The sequence below is a fragment of the Paroedura picta genome, chromosome 1 (genome assembly GCF_049243985.1).
Source record: "Paroedura picta isolate Pp20150507F chromosome 1, Ppicta_v3.0, whole genome shotgun sequence".
NCBI lineage: Eukaryota > Metazoa > Chordata > Lepidosauria > Squamata > Gekkonidae > Paroedura > Paroedura picta.
Window position 1 is genome coordinate 145,035,071 of NC_135369.1, and position 17,949 is coordinate 145,053,019.

At 41.4% G+C, this 17,949-nt stretch overlaps 1 protein-coding gene across 6 annotated transcripts in view; it reads right to left on the reverse strand.

Moving 5' to 3' along the window:
* Positions 1 to 17,949, reverse strand: part of ADGRB3 (adhesion G protein-coupled receptor B3) — a 628,454-nt gene that overhangs the window by 240,551 nt on the left and 369,954 nt on the right. For all 6 annotated transcript variants that reach the window (XM_077307622.1, XM_077307613.1, XM_077307604.1 and 3 more), the window contains 2 exons: positions 17,300 to 17,402; positions 3,667 to 3,710 (listed from right to left, as the gene is read on the reverse strand). In XM_077307622.1, coding sequence (XP_077163737.1) covers positions 3,667 to 3,710; positions 17,300 to 17,402 — 147 coding nt within the window. The remainder of the gene's footprint in view (positions 1 to 3,666; positions 3,711 to 17,299; positions 17,403 to 17,949) is intronic.

The window sequence follows — 17,949 nt, forward strand, 5'->3', positions numbered from 1 at the left end:
CTCCCCCTTCTGAACTACCCTAACCACGTGCAGAACACTTTCCTGTTTCAATGGGGAGGGGGAGAGAGGAAGACCCGAGTTCAAAGTGATTTGAATTCAACAGGATTGACAATGGAATAAAGAAAGTAAGTGCAGATTCTGCCCTGGTTTCCAGATAAGTTGGCAATGCAGACTGCTCTGGAATACTCTGAGAGGGCTTCAACTAGGTGGTTTGAAGCAGCACAAAAAAATCAAGTTAAGTGGCACCTTTAAACTCAACAAAGTCTTATCCAAGGTATAAACTTTCACGTGCATGCAAACTTCTTCAGATACATTGAAATGGAAGTTCCCAGTCCATGTTTATAGGTAGACGGTGAGCAGCAAATCAGCATATAACATGAAGATGTTCCATTTCAATGTATCTAAAGACATGTGAGTGCACACAAAAGCTTATACCTTGAATAAAAGGTCTAGTGGTCTTAAAGGCACCACTAGACTCCAACTTTGTTCTGCTAGGCCATTTGTCCTTTCTTTGTTGATTCTGAATGAAAGTATATTTTGTACTCCTGAGTGGGGGGTTGCAGTCTGTATACAAATCCATTGTTTGGCACACAGGAGTAATTTATGCAGCTCTTTTCTGCTTCTGAATTTCTCATTCTGTTGGAAATGTAGATCAGTAGAGTGGATAATTGTACAATATAGTGCAAGGGGAAAAAAGAAAAAAAACATGGTTTAGGTAGCACTCAAATTAATATCATTTATTTGGGGGGAAAACAAAACCTTAGCACTCAAATTAATGTAATATCATTTTGTTTGAGAAAAAACAAACAAAACCTTAGCACATTCTGGAGGGGCAACTATTAAGTCTGTTACAGCAAGAACAATCACTCCTAATTTGTCAATAAGGTGTCAAAGGGCAGTTTATGTTTAGAATTTTTCTTTATTCATAATCGTCTAAGAAAGGAACTATACTGTCTAAGAAAAAGGCTGTGTCTGACAACTATTAGAACCTTAGGGTGGGTGTGCATGGAGTGACAAAAATGCAATACTTCACTTCTAGAAAAACCTGAAACTGACATGTCACTCTAGGGATTGCCAGAAACTCTGGTAAAATTGCAGAATTTCCAGCAATTCCTAGAGCTATGTGGCATGATTACTGGGTTTTCCCTAAGTCGTGCCACGGTGTATGCAATGCCAGTGGTGGTTGCCAGCAGGAGGCCTGGGGCAATCCTAGGCCACTACCATATTGAGAGCTCCCATGCACTGAGTTCTTCACTTTTCATCCATAAAATGTAGTACAACTTCCCCTGTGCATTGAGTGCCATTATATTATGGGTATTTTTCTCTCCTTGCTTTTTACCATTAATTGCCTCTAGCAGGAAAATACATAATGTTAAGAAATATGAGGTAAGTTACACAACACAATAACAGAGGCAGAGGAGGAACACTTCATGTTGGCTTACCATTTTCACTAGCCATCCTATGTTTCTTATAATAAACAATTCTGCCTCTTAGAAATATTGGGAATATGTTCCTTTAGTCATGATTTGTATAGGGAAAAGAAAACTATGAGTTTGTTCATCATGTGTATAGGGAAAAAGAAAGGAAAGGATATGTATATCAGCATCACAATGGCTTCTCGGTATTGTTTCCATCTTTACTTTCAAAATAGGGGAACAGCCAAAGAGTATGCATGCTTTTGATCAATTGATTGTTAGGGAAAAAAAATACCTCTAAGGCCGGGATTCTCAACCAGTGGGCCGTGGACTCCCAGGGGTCTGTGGGAACTCTGGAGGGGATCTGTGGCCTTTCCCGTCCTTAATGAATGCAGCCACAAGCTAGGGAACTGGCCATTTCCATTGCTCCCCCTCCCCCCTCCTGAGGATGAGTGAGCTCTCTCATGGTTCTGACCCCTGGAAAGAGGTGGAGCTCACACGTCTACACCAGCCTTAAACCACCTCCTGTCTACCCCCTATCCAGTCCTCAAATCTGCCCGTAAACATGGGTGGTGATGTGACTTCTGGTGACATGTCACTTCTGGGTAATGGTAGGGGGTGTGGCCAGCTGACCTCACTTTCAGGGCTCCCTGAAGCTTGGAAAATTATTTCAGGGGCTCCTCCTTGGTCAAACAGTTGAAAAAGGCTGCTCTAAGATACAGTAGTTAAATCATCACTGCCTAGTGTAAGCATAGTATTGCATACGGAACTTAGTATTATTATAATGTATATTTGTTTCACACCATGACGAATAACCCTGTGCATACTCAGCTGTTTGTGTGTTTTCATCAAACTAAATTAAAAACTGCAGGAAACAAATTACTAAGGGAATCTATTTTCAATGGAGCAGCTTTCAAGATTTAGTTGTTGTTTACCACCAAGAGCTACTTCTGAAATGGGTTTTGGTGGGCTGACACCATTAATTAATCTCTTGCAGATACTCACACTGTCAAAACGTCAAGCACCATTCCTGTTGTAAAAAAGACCTTGAAGGGGTAGAAAAATCATTCATCCATAATAAACTAGTTAGTTCTCTAATGGTATCCTCCTAAGAAGAGTTACACTCTTTTAAGCCCATGGACTTCAATAGACTTAGAAGGGTATTAACTCTGTGTAGGACTGCATCGCAATTCATTTACTGAAAGATCTACAAGGAAAGTAAATATATTATACAATTTGCTCATACACAACACAACTAATTAAATCAGTCTCCAATGCTAAATTTCTTATTTGGTGAAAACATGTCCATGGATTTTAATGAGGGGGAAACCCCTGAACAACTATATCTATAATAATTATGCAAACTGCTATCACTGATTTAGATACCCACATGGGGGAAAAAATACATGAATACTCTATGATTCTTGTGATATGGATTCTTTGAACTTTTATTACAGTAACATATAACTTTGCCTCTTAATCTAAATATTAGCAGGTCATTTCTCTTAAAAATCAGACTGTAATTGCTAATAAATATATTTCATGATGTAATTTCTGAAACCAAAAATTAAATTCCATCATACGAATTACTGTAAGCATTTTTATTATTTAAAAGGTTAGCTTAGCAATATGTATTTAAAAGGTTAGCTTAGCAATATGTTTCCCAGCAAAGAACTCATTAATTACAAAAGCAGAACTAGATTCAAATCCAGTAACACCATAGCTGGGAGCTTTAACTCTCAAAAGCTTATCCCCTCTCCATTTTTTTTGTTTGTTTGTCTCTAAGTGATATTGACATTTAATGTAGCTTTTCTACTGAAGACCAACCCAGCTATCTTGTGAAACAACAGCAGAGACAAACATTTAATTCATGAGGACCCATTTTAAAATCATATATGTGCATTTAAGTCTTTGACTACATTGGCATAGTAATTTTCTAGCTGATCAACGGGGCAACAAATAGGAGATATGGTGGTTAGACTTGTGATACTTCGGTATTATATCAAAAGCAAAAATGTGTCTTGAAACTAGAAATGCATGAATCAGTACGAGCCGCAAGGGAGTGGCAGGATATAAATATAATAATAATAATAATAATAATAATAATAATACTATTATGCCCTAATTCCGTGCACAATACGTTTCCAATCACTTATAGTCATATCTTTTTTTATATATTGTCCACTGACAACATTTTGATGTGAATGGAATTCTAAATTCTAAGTCATAGGAGAAAGCCTCTTTTACTTACATTTTTGAATCATCCCATAGCGCACAAAAGGGATTCAGTGTGCCCTGGGAACAAGCAAACAGAATATATTGTTACTGGCAGACCTAGCAAATTAGGCATGAATACCAAGAAAAAAAAATAGGTCAAAACTTCCCTCACTCCAGAATGCAGACAGTTCGCAAAAACAATGCCCCTAGAGTTCATGCTCAAGAAACAACCGACAGATTTCCCCCTACCATGATACAGGAGAAGGGTGAAGCAATTATACTGGCTTGGCTCTCATACAAAATTTTGCCTTGGTGCTATGTGAGAGACACTCAAACTCATCCTCTGTCTGTCCTTCAGCACCGCAGCTGTCTTCATCCTTCCTTTATTTGTAGCAAATCATAGCTTTCTGATACATCCAAATGAGGCAAACCATACCTTGCGTGCAGACTAAAGGAAGCAGCCGCAATTTCACAAAAGAATCAACTGAAAGCATGAGAACAGTGTCTTATAGCAGAGTCATTTTTCAAAGAGTATTTTCTTATGTCTGAGCTAGTTTATAATTTGCCAAGAAGAAAATCATCTGGTTCATTCATCCCAAGGTCTAACGACCTGGGTTAACTGCTGTCACTGGGGGGAAAACAGGACGGGGGGGCTCTTTGAGAAGGTAGGTTTCCACAGCTCTGCATGACAGTCTATTCTGGGCTGCAGCCCAGGTCGGCCTGACCCAGACTGGAGAGATTGCCTACGAAAGCATTGCTCAAGGCCTTGTCATTTTTTAAATTGAACAGTTTATGCTCGGTGGCTGTAAGATAGTCCTGAATCAGAAAATACAGTTTTCATAAATTAATGAAGATATTGTATGATTTGGTCAATGAAGCATTACTCCCATAAGAGAGTGCGCTTTTATTTTCAGCACAATAGCCAATACCCATCACTATTGAACTTTGCACAGAAAGATGTTTCTGTATAGAGATTCGCTTGCTGGACTGGGCCCCCACTGTGGAAAAAATATTGCATAAGGTATCAAAAGCCCCATTTTTATTCAGTGCTAGAAATTGGGGGCATTGACAGAGATGTCTGGTGTACTCAACTTTGCTGACTACTTGTTAAGGAAAGGGTTCCAAATATAAGACTACATTTCCTACTGAGCTGACATCACTGACCCAAATCTTGCCTCTCCATTCTACTGCCTTATCGAAAGCAGAACTAGTAAGAGAGAGAAGTGGAATACAGAGAGTAGCATGAAATAAGTGCCCAAAGTGGCACCTCCAATCTTCTGCTTTCCACAAACACCCCTCTCCACAAAGGGAGGCAGTACTGGCAAGACATGTAAGTTATTTCCACCCCTCATTGTATAATAATTGCCCCAGGAGACATTAGCATGTAACAATGCAGTGATTGCTTTGTTAAGGACCAATGAGCTTGGTATAAAGGTTTAAAAGTGGCGGCCTCTAATCTGGAGAACCAGGATTGATTCCCCGCTCCTCCACATGCAGCCAGCTGGCTGATCTTGGACTAGTCACAGTCCTGTTAGAGCTGTTCTCACAGAGCAGTCCTGTCAGAATACTCTCAGCCCCACCTACCCCACAGGGTGTCTGTTGTGGGGAGAGGAAGGAGAGCCAATTGTAAGATGCTTTGAGACTCCTTCAGGTAGTGAAAATGGGGTATAAAAAACAACTCTTCTTTTGTTTGAGTCACCATGTAGATTTTAAAAATAGCATTCAAATCATCATTGTTAAGTCAAAAAAGCCATTGTAAATTGTGGAATATAGAAAAGTAGAGTGTTTCAGTTAGATTAGAAATTAACCCAGACATTGGTCACTGAACATCTAAGGATTATTTCAGCATGTGTTTTGTCATATTTCACCCTTTCCAATCCTTCCCACCCACTGATTGGAAGAGTGAGCGGAAGGAATTTTTGGGGGGAAGAGGATTGATATTTATTCCTTTGGGGAAGAGCAACCTGATTAGTATGCATGGGCTAGAAAACATTGATGAGGCATTATGAAATACTGTTGTTATTCAGCAGGTGCTTCTTGGGCTATCCTTGATGAGGGTGGACAGCATGACGTTTGCATACAGAGAGCCTTTAACCAGTCTGAATGGATAAAGCTAGGCATGGAACAAACAGAAAGCAGAAAGAAAGATTCCACTGCCAGTCAAATTCAGGGAGTCTGGAGATGTATTTTTCAGAGGAAAGCGCCATGACCCATATTCCAGGAAACATGGTTGGAAGCAGTATATTGTACACACTTGGGAGAAGGTAAGAATATCATGCAAAGCTAGACGGTAACTTGGCAAATGTAAGGATGTCAAACAAAGACATTTCAATGGATAAGAAAACATAAACAGAAGAGCACAGCAGCTGAAAAAGCATCCCTGGAGTCCTGGGAGCTTGATGACCTGTAAGTATAAAGCTTCCCTACAGAACATGTATCACACACAACTGCCTGGGGGGTTCTAAGGGAGCTGCTGTGCCCCACATCTCCCTTTGGGAGGGAACAGGTATGACAAAATTTGCCTTAAGCAACACTCAGATGGGAGAAGATGCCAGCAATTACACTGCCTGCTTTCACTTGCAAGGTTTTCCTTGTTTCAGTCATCACAGTTCTTATGGCTTGAAAAACAAAAAACAAAAACCTGTTTCCACATGACATTGCCTGGAAATTACACTCCAACTCTGGACAGCCTGGTTTCTTTTTTCCCTCTTAAAGAAACACTTTTTTTTAAAATGTGGGGAGGGGTTTCCCTACATTGATATTGCTAGGGCATTCTTTTCAACATGTCTGGAATGGAAGGTATACCTCCCCCCTCCCTTCCTATGCCTTAATAGTTAGCCTTTTAAAAACATTTTAAAATCCTTTTCAGTTTAACTGGCAAGTCACACTGGCAGGGAAAAGGAGGCAACTGTATTTAGGATTTCTTAATATGCTTAATTTTCTTTTTAAAAAGTAATGGGGAACAGCTCAGTTGCTCTATGTCTGCTATACTGTATGGGTCTCAGCATTACAAATAAAGAAGGACAGAGAACTGTGCAGGAAAGATTCCCAAATGAAAGGTACAACTTCGGTTTCAATAAAAAGGGAATATCTTCTCTCTTTCACCTATTCAATAGATTCACCCCCCCCCCCAGTTTCTCTATGTAATGTGATAAAGCACTGTTACTCTTCTATGTCAATTCAGAATCACAGTATAAGGAACCACTCGCAGTCTCCTACCCAGTGCTGAAATGTACACAAGAGCATCCCACACAATATGTTGACCACTGAGGAAGACCCCTCAGGGTCGAAATGCATTTGGTCTACTCTGTCATGTGCAGTTAGATATGTGTTGTTTTTACTATGTTTTAAATATACTGAATCAGTCCATTTTGTTTAATAAATATTTGTAAAGATTTTTTAATATTGTTGTTGCAGCTCAACCTTTGGGTTTCTGACTTTCTGTTCAGGTTGGGTTTTGGTTTCCTTTTTGGGTTTTGCTTAATTTGTGGCTCTTACATTTCTTGGATCATTTTGATCTGCTTAAACAGTAAAGTAAGATTTATCAAAACAGATATCATCATGAACTGTTACTGAAGTAACATGATACCTGAGTAAAAAGTCAAGATTCTTTAATTCAGTAATTTAATTAAATAATTTGTCTGTTTAATTAGTAGCATGACCAAAAACACTCTGTTGAACACTCAAAATATAAAAGATGAAGCAAAATTATCTTCACCTTATTAAGTAAGGTACAGAGTTCAAAGACAAATAGTGCTGCATGAAGACGTTTTAATTACAAAAATTACCATCTAGTCTATAATTCTGGTAAATTATTGTAAAGGAAAAAAGACAAAATGATTAAGCATACAGATGAAATAAAAGATAGATACTGATTAATTAGCAACAGTATTTTCAGCTACTAGTGTTAATCTGATTCCTTCTGAAATCAGTAAGAATAATGAAACCTTACTACATAAAGACAAAAGGAATCTCTCAATACTGAACATTTATATACTCACCTCTAATGAGGTGTTAACACAACACTGGTACTTTTCTAGTGTACCAGTGTGATTTATAGTATTGTGCTATAATATGGTCCATTCTTGTCACTTACATTTGTCACTATGACTATTAGGAGCTCGGATCAGATGACACACTCCTGCTAATTTAACACTTGGGGAAGGAACTCAAGATCACACTTGATGTTTTATCCCTGTGTCACTATCCTGTCACCAAGCTCACTCTTTTCCCCCTTGGTATTACCAAGTCACTAGCAGCAAAGTCATCAAGGAAAAGGGATTCATGAGGAAAATATTCAGTTCAGACTCCTTGTGTCCAAACTGAATCAGAATCAGGAGATTGTCTCCAGTCCACCTGAGTAAAGTATGTATGTATGTTGAGGCCTTCCTTCTCAATTGCTCATACCACCACCACCCCCTTTCAGCATTTTCCCCTCAACTAGGGACAGAACCATCCCAGGGCTGTCAGGGTTCTCATATGGCATGACAAATCTATGGGGAAAAGAGGAATGGAGTCACACAAGCATGGAATCCCTTCTCCACTAAGGTTTCTAAGAAAGCTTTATTCATCAAGTTAAACAAGAAGCACAGATAGTTATGAATTAACTTACAGAAAAGCAAAAACAAATAGAAAACAATGAGAGCTAAAGTTAACTTACATTCTGTTTAACACCCCTCTCCCTTCTCCTTGTGTAAAGGATGGGTTATTTTCTGGTCCCGTCTAAACCTCATTCACCAAAGGTTCTATGACTCATCTAGTCTGACAAAGATCAGACCAGAATGGGCTAGACAAAAACGAACAAACACAAAACAGAACAAAGAGCACATGGCTGCATGCCCCTACATGCTGACCTGTAGACTGGTAACATCTACTTGGTTGAAGCTTGCTGGTTGGACCTCTCAGTTTACTGTGGGGGAATGGAACTTGGTGCAGTGGATGGGGAAAGCCAGCTTGGTGTAGAGGTTAAGAGTGGTGACTTCTAATTTGGTGAGCAGGGTTTGATTCCCCGCTTGCCCACATGCAGTCAGCTAGTCACAGTCCTCATAATGCTGTTTTCACAGACCAGTCCTGTCACAGCTCTTTCAGTCCCACCTACCTCACAGGGTGTCTGTTATGGGGAGAGGAAGGGAAGGCGATCATAGGCTGCTCTGAGACTCCTTCGGGTGGTAAAAAGCGGGGTATTTATTTATCTATTTATTTATACACCGCCCTTCCCTGAAGCTCAGGGCGGTTAACATCAAATGCAGAAAACAGTACATGGAATTTAGTTTTTCATAATAATATTAACATTAAAATATAACAGAGGTAACAGAGAATAAGGATGCAAACAGGTCCACAACAGAATGTATGGGTGGATTTCTGGGAGGGAGGGAGAAGGGGCCCTGTAGGTGTTGCTGGTCACCGAGCCTGATCTAGAATTCAACTGGCAACCATGGTAGTTGATGGAGAATGGGCCGAATGTGGGTCCTCCATGGTGTTGCTGTGAGGACCCTGGCTGCTGCAATTTGGACCAGCTGTAGTTTCCGGATCAAGGTCAAGGGCAGGCCTACATAAAGCAAGTTACAGAAGACCAGTCCAGATGTGACTGTTGCATAGATCACTGTGGCTAGGTATTCTGGCGCCAAGTAGGGTGCTAGTAGCTTGGCTTGATGGAGGTGGTAAAATGCCTGCTGCACTACTTTTGTGACCTGGGCTTCCGTCGTGAGGGCAGCATCCAGGATCTCGCCCAGGTTCTTGGCAGAGTAAGCCGTTAAGAGCTGCACACCATCCAGGGAGGGCCGACATGCTTCCTCACATGGGCCCTTCCTACCCAGGCACAGGACCGCCATCTTTGAAGGATTGAGCTTCAGACGACTGTGCTTGAGCCATCTTGTCACTGCTTCCAGGCAGCTGGCTAATATTTCTGGGGGAGAGTCAGGGCAGCCATCTATCAGGAGGAAGAGCTGCATGTTGTCATCTGCATATTGATGACAACCCAGCCCAAACTTCCATACCAGTTGTGCAAGAGGATGCAGGAAGATGTTGAATAGGATAGGAGAGAGGACTGCTCCCTGTGGGACTCCACAAGTAAGCTGTTGGCAGCTTGATGTGTTCTATTGCAATCCTCTGTCCGTGACCCTGAAGGAAGGAGATCAGACATTGAAGGGTTGTCCCTCAGATTCCACCATCAGCGAGGTGGTGAGCTAAGAGCTCATGGTCGACTGTGTTGAACGCTGCTGAAAGGTCTAGTAATAACAGCAGCTATGACCCACCTTGGTCCAACTGGTGATGGAGGTTGTCCGTCAGGGTGACCAGCGCTTTCTCTACCCCATGGCCAGGCTGGAAACCTGACTGAGATGGGTCTAGGACCAAAGCTTCTTACAGAAATGCCATTAATTGATTTGTTTCAGCCCTTTCTACCATCTCCCCCAGAAACCCTCCAGGAATTCTCCCATTGTGAGAGATAGGTTGATTATCTCCTGGAGGGGGCCCCTTATCCTCATATCAGATGTTTTTAGGAGCCACGACGGGCAGGGGTATAGTGGTCATGTGGTTGCCCTTGCTGCTGTTAGCATCCTGTCCACTTCAGTCAGCGTGAGTCATCTGAAGTTACTCAGTGTTTTCTCCAAAGACGGCCAAGGAGCCTCTAGTTCACTTTCTGTATCTAAGGTTGCAGGGAGGTCATGGCGGAGTGTCGAGATTTTGTCTGTAAAATGACTCGCAAATACCTCGCAGCTGATATCCAATTGCCTACTATTTTGTTGCCCATCTACCAGGGCTGTGAAAGATCGAACTATCCTAAACAACTGAGCCAGGCATGAGTCTGCAGATGCGATGGTAAAATTGCATTTTATTGACTTCACCGCCATCTCATAGGCCTTCATCTGCATTCCATAAGATGTTCTCGAGGCTCCATCACGAGTCTTCCTCCAAACTCGCTCTAGCCGTCTCAGTTCCCGTTTCTTACAGCGAAGCTCTTCTGTGAACCAGGAAGCTCACTTGAGTCGGGGGTGGAGAGGGTGTCAGGGAACAATCTCGTCAATGGCAGTCAGCATTCTGTTGTGCCAGTTGCTGACCAGGTCATTGAGAGAAGTGCTGGGAGGCATTGGTTCCTGCAGAGCATTCAGGAATCCAATTGGATCCATAAGTTTCTGTGGATGATATGAAATTTGCTCAGAACCCAACTAAGGAGGGAGTGGTAGCCTTAGCCGAGCCTTCAGGGCATGGTGGTCTGACAGCAGCACAGCAGTTGCAGTGACCAGATCCAACTCTTCTTTTTCTTCTTCTCAAAAGTGAAAGCAGAATCTTCCATCAAGGAAAGTTAACAGCAAGTGGATACTTTTTTGTCCCTTCTTGGGTTTTCCCAGGTCATGCCCCATCTTTCCCTGTAATTCGGGTTGGGAGTGGGTCAGCAACTATGATCCTCCAATATGTTCACCCATCATAAACATGATATATGAGCAAAACTAATGTTTTTCTCAAACAAAAACTAAGGATGTATCCAATGCTTGGTTTATGAATGTTGCTGATGAAATACAGACCCTTGTTTATACATTACTTGAGCTACATGTTTCCATATCACTCTGATAATTTATTGAATCACTGTTTGTGTTAATGGGATCTGAGATGTCCTACACACACCTCAGGCCTGCAACAACACTATGATGTGGTTTCCATGTTTCCATGTTTCCACATTACTGCGACAATGGGGGATAAAGTCATAGGGAATTCACCACTATACAGCAATAATATATGAATGGGTCAATAAAGAACAAATTCCATATACCATTTTAGTTTCAATTGTGAAAATGCCCTTTGGAACAGATTTTATGTTTTGAAATTCTATATATTAACATTCTACTAATGTCAATGCAATTTACCCAAAATTCCATGAAGAGCTGAATATATATTTATTAAAAAGTTTGTTAATGTTATTGGGCATATATTGAGCTATGACCTCTGGGGATTAACTTTGCTATATCAAGCTTCACCTCCTCCCCCTCAAACATCTTGAATGGGCTTGATTGAAATATCAGACCCAACATTTGCAGAAAACACTGCAATTCTGGATTCAAATTGAGCCAAAAGAAAGCAACACTTTGCCCGGAATGTTATTGACAAGCCTGCTGTCCTTCTGCCTGGTCAGCGTTTTCTGGGCCTGTGCTCATGGGGAAGTCATTAATATCCTGTTACAGAAAGGTAGACAATGCCAAATGACAATCGATGCCTTACAACTTCTGCTGCCAGAATCAAGCTAATAAACTTTTTAAAGAATTGGCAAAGAGGCAAATGCTATGTCTGTAGATTATTGAAAAGTACAATAAAACAAACAAGCTGAGAAACTGGTTCTAAAAATGGCTTTCAGAGGCATTAGTTTAACCTTCTTACGGCCTTTATGTTATATCATTTTTAAAATTACTTATATAGAATTTCTGTCAATCCCAACACTGAAACACAGTTTAAAGCCATTATTTTGACTTTCCCTCCTTCTTAGTTCAACATGTTGACCGAAGTCATTACAATCTTTCCCTCTCTATTCTACTAAAGTTTACAGAAGCTACATTCTTGTACACAACTATTTTAGCATTTCTTATGTACAATGCTTCACTGACAGTGCTACACACCATGGGACCAAGTCACATGTTACTGTGTGTATGTATCTACATAAACTATCAGCAGATGGTTCCTGTGATGTCCGTAACAGGAACATCATTCCCAGGTACACATAGGCCCTATATAGATCAGAACTCTGGTGTGTAGAAGGATCCTCCCATGCCATTTTCCAACCTGAGTGTAAGAAACTAATATTTGCTCACCGGGAAATTTACATGCACTGATGGGGATGCTTCAGTTTCTGTAACAGGGCAAGCAGGGGCTCCCGGGGCCCTTAAAAGTCAGGGTTTATGCTACATCTTGTCATCCATGATCCTAATCCAAAAATGGTCCTTATGGATTGGGGAAATGAGTTCATGCAAGGAAACTTGATGAATAATCCTAATCTAAATTTCTGATGGCAGGCAAGTAGGAGGTGAACACCAGAATTCAAGGGAGAGACCTTTATCATGATTACTGATTTTCAGGCAGGACATTAGTGGTTCAGAATTCACATCTATGTGTTTTTTGGGGGGATCTAGAATTCTTAAGAAGAGCCTCTTGTGGTGCAGAGTGGTAAGGCAGCAACATGCTATCTGAAGCTCTGACCATGAGGCTGGGAGTTCGATCCCAGCAGCTGGCTCAAGGTTGACTCAGCCTTCCATCCTTCCGAGGTTAGTAAAATGAGTGCCCAGCTTGCTTGCTGGGGGGTAAACGGTCATGACTGGGGAAGGCACTGGCAAACCACCCTGTATTGAGTCTGCCATGAAAACGCTGGAGGGCGTCACCCCAAGGGTCAGACATGACTCGGTGCTTGCACAGGGGATACCTTTACCTTTACATTTACCTAGAATTCTTAGGACCATTATTTTTAGTGGGAATCCAATCTGAGTGTCTTGGGTAGTTGTTTTTAAAGATAATGGCAACAAAATTGCCCAGAGCATAGCCTTCCATCTAACCTAAAGGTTGCCAAGTTTCAAACAGAATTAAGTAAGTGTTTTGATTTTACAGACTCATGAAACAGGTGCTTCTCAGTGCAGATGAGATGCCTATGGAGAAGAAATGGCAGTAGCTTGCCAGAAAAGCACCAGCCACTAACATTTTAAAAAATCCTGTCTGTATCTGTTGGGCCACCGAGGGCCCAACTGGAGAGATGTCGAAGGAGGTCACAGTCCCATCCTCAAAGACTCATCTTCCACCAGTCCCAGCTAGGAGCCTGCTTCCCCCACTCACTGCTTCTCAGGAGAAGCAGGCCACGGAGTTGAGAGGGACAGAGCAGGCAACTGCAAGGCAAGCCCTGCTGTGCATCCCTAGGGCTGCCCCACTTCCCAGACATGACAGCAAGCCCTAGGAAAGGACGGGCGTGACCCAGACCATGTGCTCCATGCTGGGAGAGACACAAAATGGAGGGTGGGGTTAACCCAAAGGTTTGAGACCTCAGCTGGGGTGGAGTCGGGGAGGGGGAAGGGAATAAGAGGAGGCTCCAGCGAGGAAGCTAGGAAGAACTCGGTGGTGGAGAGAGTGTGCTAAACCCATTTCTGGGGCCTCCCAGAGCCTCTGAATGAGAGCAGGAGGGAACCACAAGGTGTGCCAGGACAGCAGAGCACAGTGCAGAGGCAGTGGTGTCTGAGGAACCCAATAGCATTCTTAAAAAATATAATCTTATATTGACTGACTGGCTTTTTAAAATCATTTAGCTGGAAACTCTTTATTTGCAATCCTTCCTTGCTGTGGCCCATTGTTTCCTGTCACAAAGCACAGAAGGCTCCCTTTGAAGCAAGCCTACCTCATTCCTGCAAACTTTGTAAATAGTTCATTTTTTTCAAAGAAAAAAAAAGAACCTATGAATGTGTGCACATTATTTTATGTTATGAATCAATCATTCAACTGCTATGAGATACATGTCTTTATGCTGGGCATCCACTGTAGAGGTACCTTAATTAGTACAACTACTATTTAAAGAATTCCTGGAGGAAGATAGGAGCTGTTTCTGGCTTCACCACTCTGATATGAGTCACATGATTTAGAAAGCCACAGAAGCTGATTTTGCTGATGAAGGACAGTATGGGTGGTGGAGGTATTCTTGCTTTACCCAGCCATTTTCTTGATTCTAAAGAACCCCCAGTGGGAAGTTACTCACAAACATTTGGAGTTGCACGTGGAGTAGCCTCAGCACTCACAGCTAAACACAGATTCCTTTGTTGAAACCATTTCTTTGACCCTGGACTGTGTTGGGACTATGCTCATTGTCTTCTCTCTTAGGTTCCTGCCCGAACCTGGACATTACCTCTCCTCTGACAATTTCCTCACTTTCTATCTTTATTCCATTTTTGTCAATATGCCCCCCTCCTTTCCCTTTAGGCTGCAGCAGTGTCAAGAAGTTGCCCTGAGTCCAGAATAGCTTCCCTGTCTGCAAGCCAGGTAGAGGTCTAGGCCTCTGGACATGGTCAAAGTGGTGGTGAAGTCTGGGAGTTGTTTCAGGCTCAGAGAACCTCCTGGATGTTGGTGGAACCATGTTGGAGAGCCTCTGGTCACTGGCACTGCCACATCTGAGACAGAAGAAACTCCCAGAATCTGCCACTGCAGCTTTACCCCAAAAGCTTCCAGTTTCTTCCACCATTGTGGCTGGATCTGTAGCTTCTCTTCATGTATGCCATCGTTAGTTCTGGAGCAGCTTCAGTGGTGGCTGCTGCCTGATCTACAGCTAAATGTCTATACATGCACAGAATATGCTATTTAATTTTGAGGAGACTTTTACTCCTACCAAGTATTTTTGGTAATTTCAGATTTTACTGTAAACTTATGGATCCCCAGATTTGTGGGAAAATCAGCTTAGTGTTGATGTGGCCCCAATCCAGGATTAGCTATCCACATAGAGTCATAGAATCATAGAATCATAGAGTTGGAAGGGCCATCTAGTCCAACCCCCTGCTCAACGCAGGATTAGCCCTAAGCATCCTAAAGCATCCAAGAAAAGTGTGTATCCAACCTTTGCTTGAAGACTTCCAGTGAGGGGGAGCTCACCACCTCCTTAGGCAGCCTATTCCACTGCTGAACTACTCTGACTGTGAAAAACTTTTTCCTGATATCTAGCCTATATCGTTGTACTTGAAGTTTACCCATTACTGCGTGTCCTCTCCTCTGCAGCCAGCAGAAACAGCATCCTGCCCTCCTCCAAGTGACAACCTTTCAAATACTTAAAGAGGGCTATCATGTCCCCTCTCAACCTCCTTTTCTCCAGGCTGAACATTCCCAAGTCCCTCAACCTATCTTCATAGGGCTTGGTCCCTTGGCCCCAGATCATCTTCGTCGCTCTCCTCTGTACCCTTTCAATTTTATCGACGTCCTTCTTGAAGTGAGGCCTCCAGAACTGCACACAGTACTCCAGGTGTGGTCTGACCAGTGCCATATACAATGGGACTATGACATCTTGTGATTTTGATGTGATGTCTCTGTTGATACAGCCCAAAATGGCATTTGCCTTTTTTACCGCTGCATCACACTGCCTGCTCATGTTTAGTTTACAATCCACAAGTACCCCAAGGTCTCGTTCACACACAGTGCTACCTAGATGTAGGGGCCACTCATGATAGATAGATAGATAGATAGATAGATAGATAGATAGATAGATAGATAGATAGATAGATAGATAGATAGATAGATAGAGAGATAGAGAGAGAGAGAGAGAGAGAGAGAGAGAGAGAGAGAGAGAGAGAGGATAGATAGATAGATGATTGATAGATGAAAGAGAGAGAGATGATTGATAGATGATAGATGATAGATGATAGATAGATAGATAGATAGATAGATAGATAGATAGATAGATAGATAGATAGATAGATAGAGAGAGAGAGAGAGAGAGAGAGAGAGAGAGAGATGATTGATAGATGATAGATGATAGATGATAGATGATAGATGATAGATGATTGATTGATAGATAGATAGATAGATAGATAGATAGATAGATAGATAGATAGAGAGACAGACAGACAGACAGACAGACAGACAGACAGACAGACAGACAGACAGACAGACAGACAGACAGACAGACAGACAGATAGATGATTTCATAAAACCCGAAAAGCTTTAAAATGTCTGGCTCCCAGTGGCTGGGTGGCTTGTAAAGAAAATTTATCAAGGCTAGCCCTGTGGTACATATGAAACATGAAAAGATGACATAATGATTACCAATAAATAATCAGACCCTTATTTTCAAAATTTAGTACAGGCCTTTACTGGAGGAAGCTTTTGGAGATTTTGTAGTCAACTGTAGAAGCAGCCATGTACTATATAGCTATTAATCATTCTATGGACAGAATTTGGGAGGGGGTTAACAGGGGGGGTTCCTTTCTCAGCAAATCTATGCTCTGAACTAGAAACTGGTTCAGAACATTCTTCAAGAAACAGCTAAGTACAGGTCACATTCCCTCCCTCCTATTATCTCGTGTGAGACTGTTTTGCATGAATGAAGACACAATTCCCACCATTATTATCATGCACAAATAGAAATGGGGAGGGAAACAATTGTGCAAGTCAGGATTACGTGCATATGGGCTTGCAGGGATAGGTCACTCATTAACTTAAATGTTTCTGTTAATTTCCCATGGCAATTTCGTGGTTGTGTAAGTGATTCCATATGTCAACTGCCACTAAGACAAAGCTATTGACCCTTTCTGTGACACTTTTATAATATTTTATCAATTCTATTATGTTAAATAGGAATGTTTGAGGACTTACTTGGCTTGGGAAACAAGAACACTGGGGGCAATTTTTTGAACAATAAATATACTAGTTTTCTGGTATATTTCAATTTGAGCTACATGAGAGACACATGATAAACTCAGGCAATTACAGACTTCAAATGGTGGGTACATTCCTGCATCTTCAAGAGGAAAAGTATGAAATGTTAATTCTACAATTACTCCAGGTACAACGAACAATCAAGTTGCTAAAAGACCAAAAAATGAAGCAAAGCGATTCAATGAAGAATTTCTATGAAGATGGCCCTGAAGAAGTCATTCTGAGGACAGGAATGTACACTAAAGTGATAAAATAAATACCTATAGATAATAGGAATCTAGAGCAATACTTACATTAGCCAAATGAGCTAACTCTATTTCTAGAAAGGAATCAGATGTTTTGGGTTCAGGCCTTATGGTGACCACAATGATTTTGGAATTAACAACCGTATAATTTCTGGAAAAAAACCAAAGCAGAACAGTTAAAAACATTCATTAAAACAACAATTTATGCAATCAAATAGTGCGGAGAATCTGACCAAATGGAAGGAAAAGATGGTAAACTTAAAAAAAAAAAAAATCCACCCTCACTTTTATTATAGCTACAACTGCCCCCGGTATCAGAGATGGGAAAGATTTATGAGTCAGAGTGCTGACTCAAGTGCCATTTCTTGGGCATGATTCATTGATTAAAAAGATAGATTGACAATGCAGACCTTCAGGCAAATCTTGAAATGGCTATACATTCATTTATCTTGCGGTAGACTTAGTGAGCCTGTTTCACATGCAACAAAACAACTTTCTTGAAAAGCAGCAGCATGGCTGCTTTGCTGAGCGCTAACTGAAAATGCTAAGATGGATGGCAGCAAGAGAGTTTCATCAGAATAAGGTTTTTTTTTTCTTTCTGATAGCCAATACAAGGATCTTAAAAAGTATTCTGCTTCACAAGTGAATGAGAAACCGTATTGTTTGCAGCAACCGTGACATATCAACTCTGATGGAAC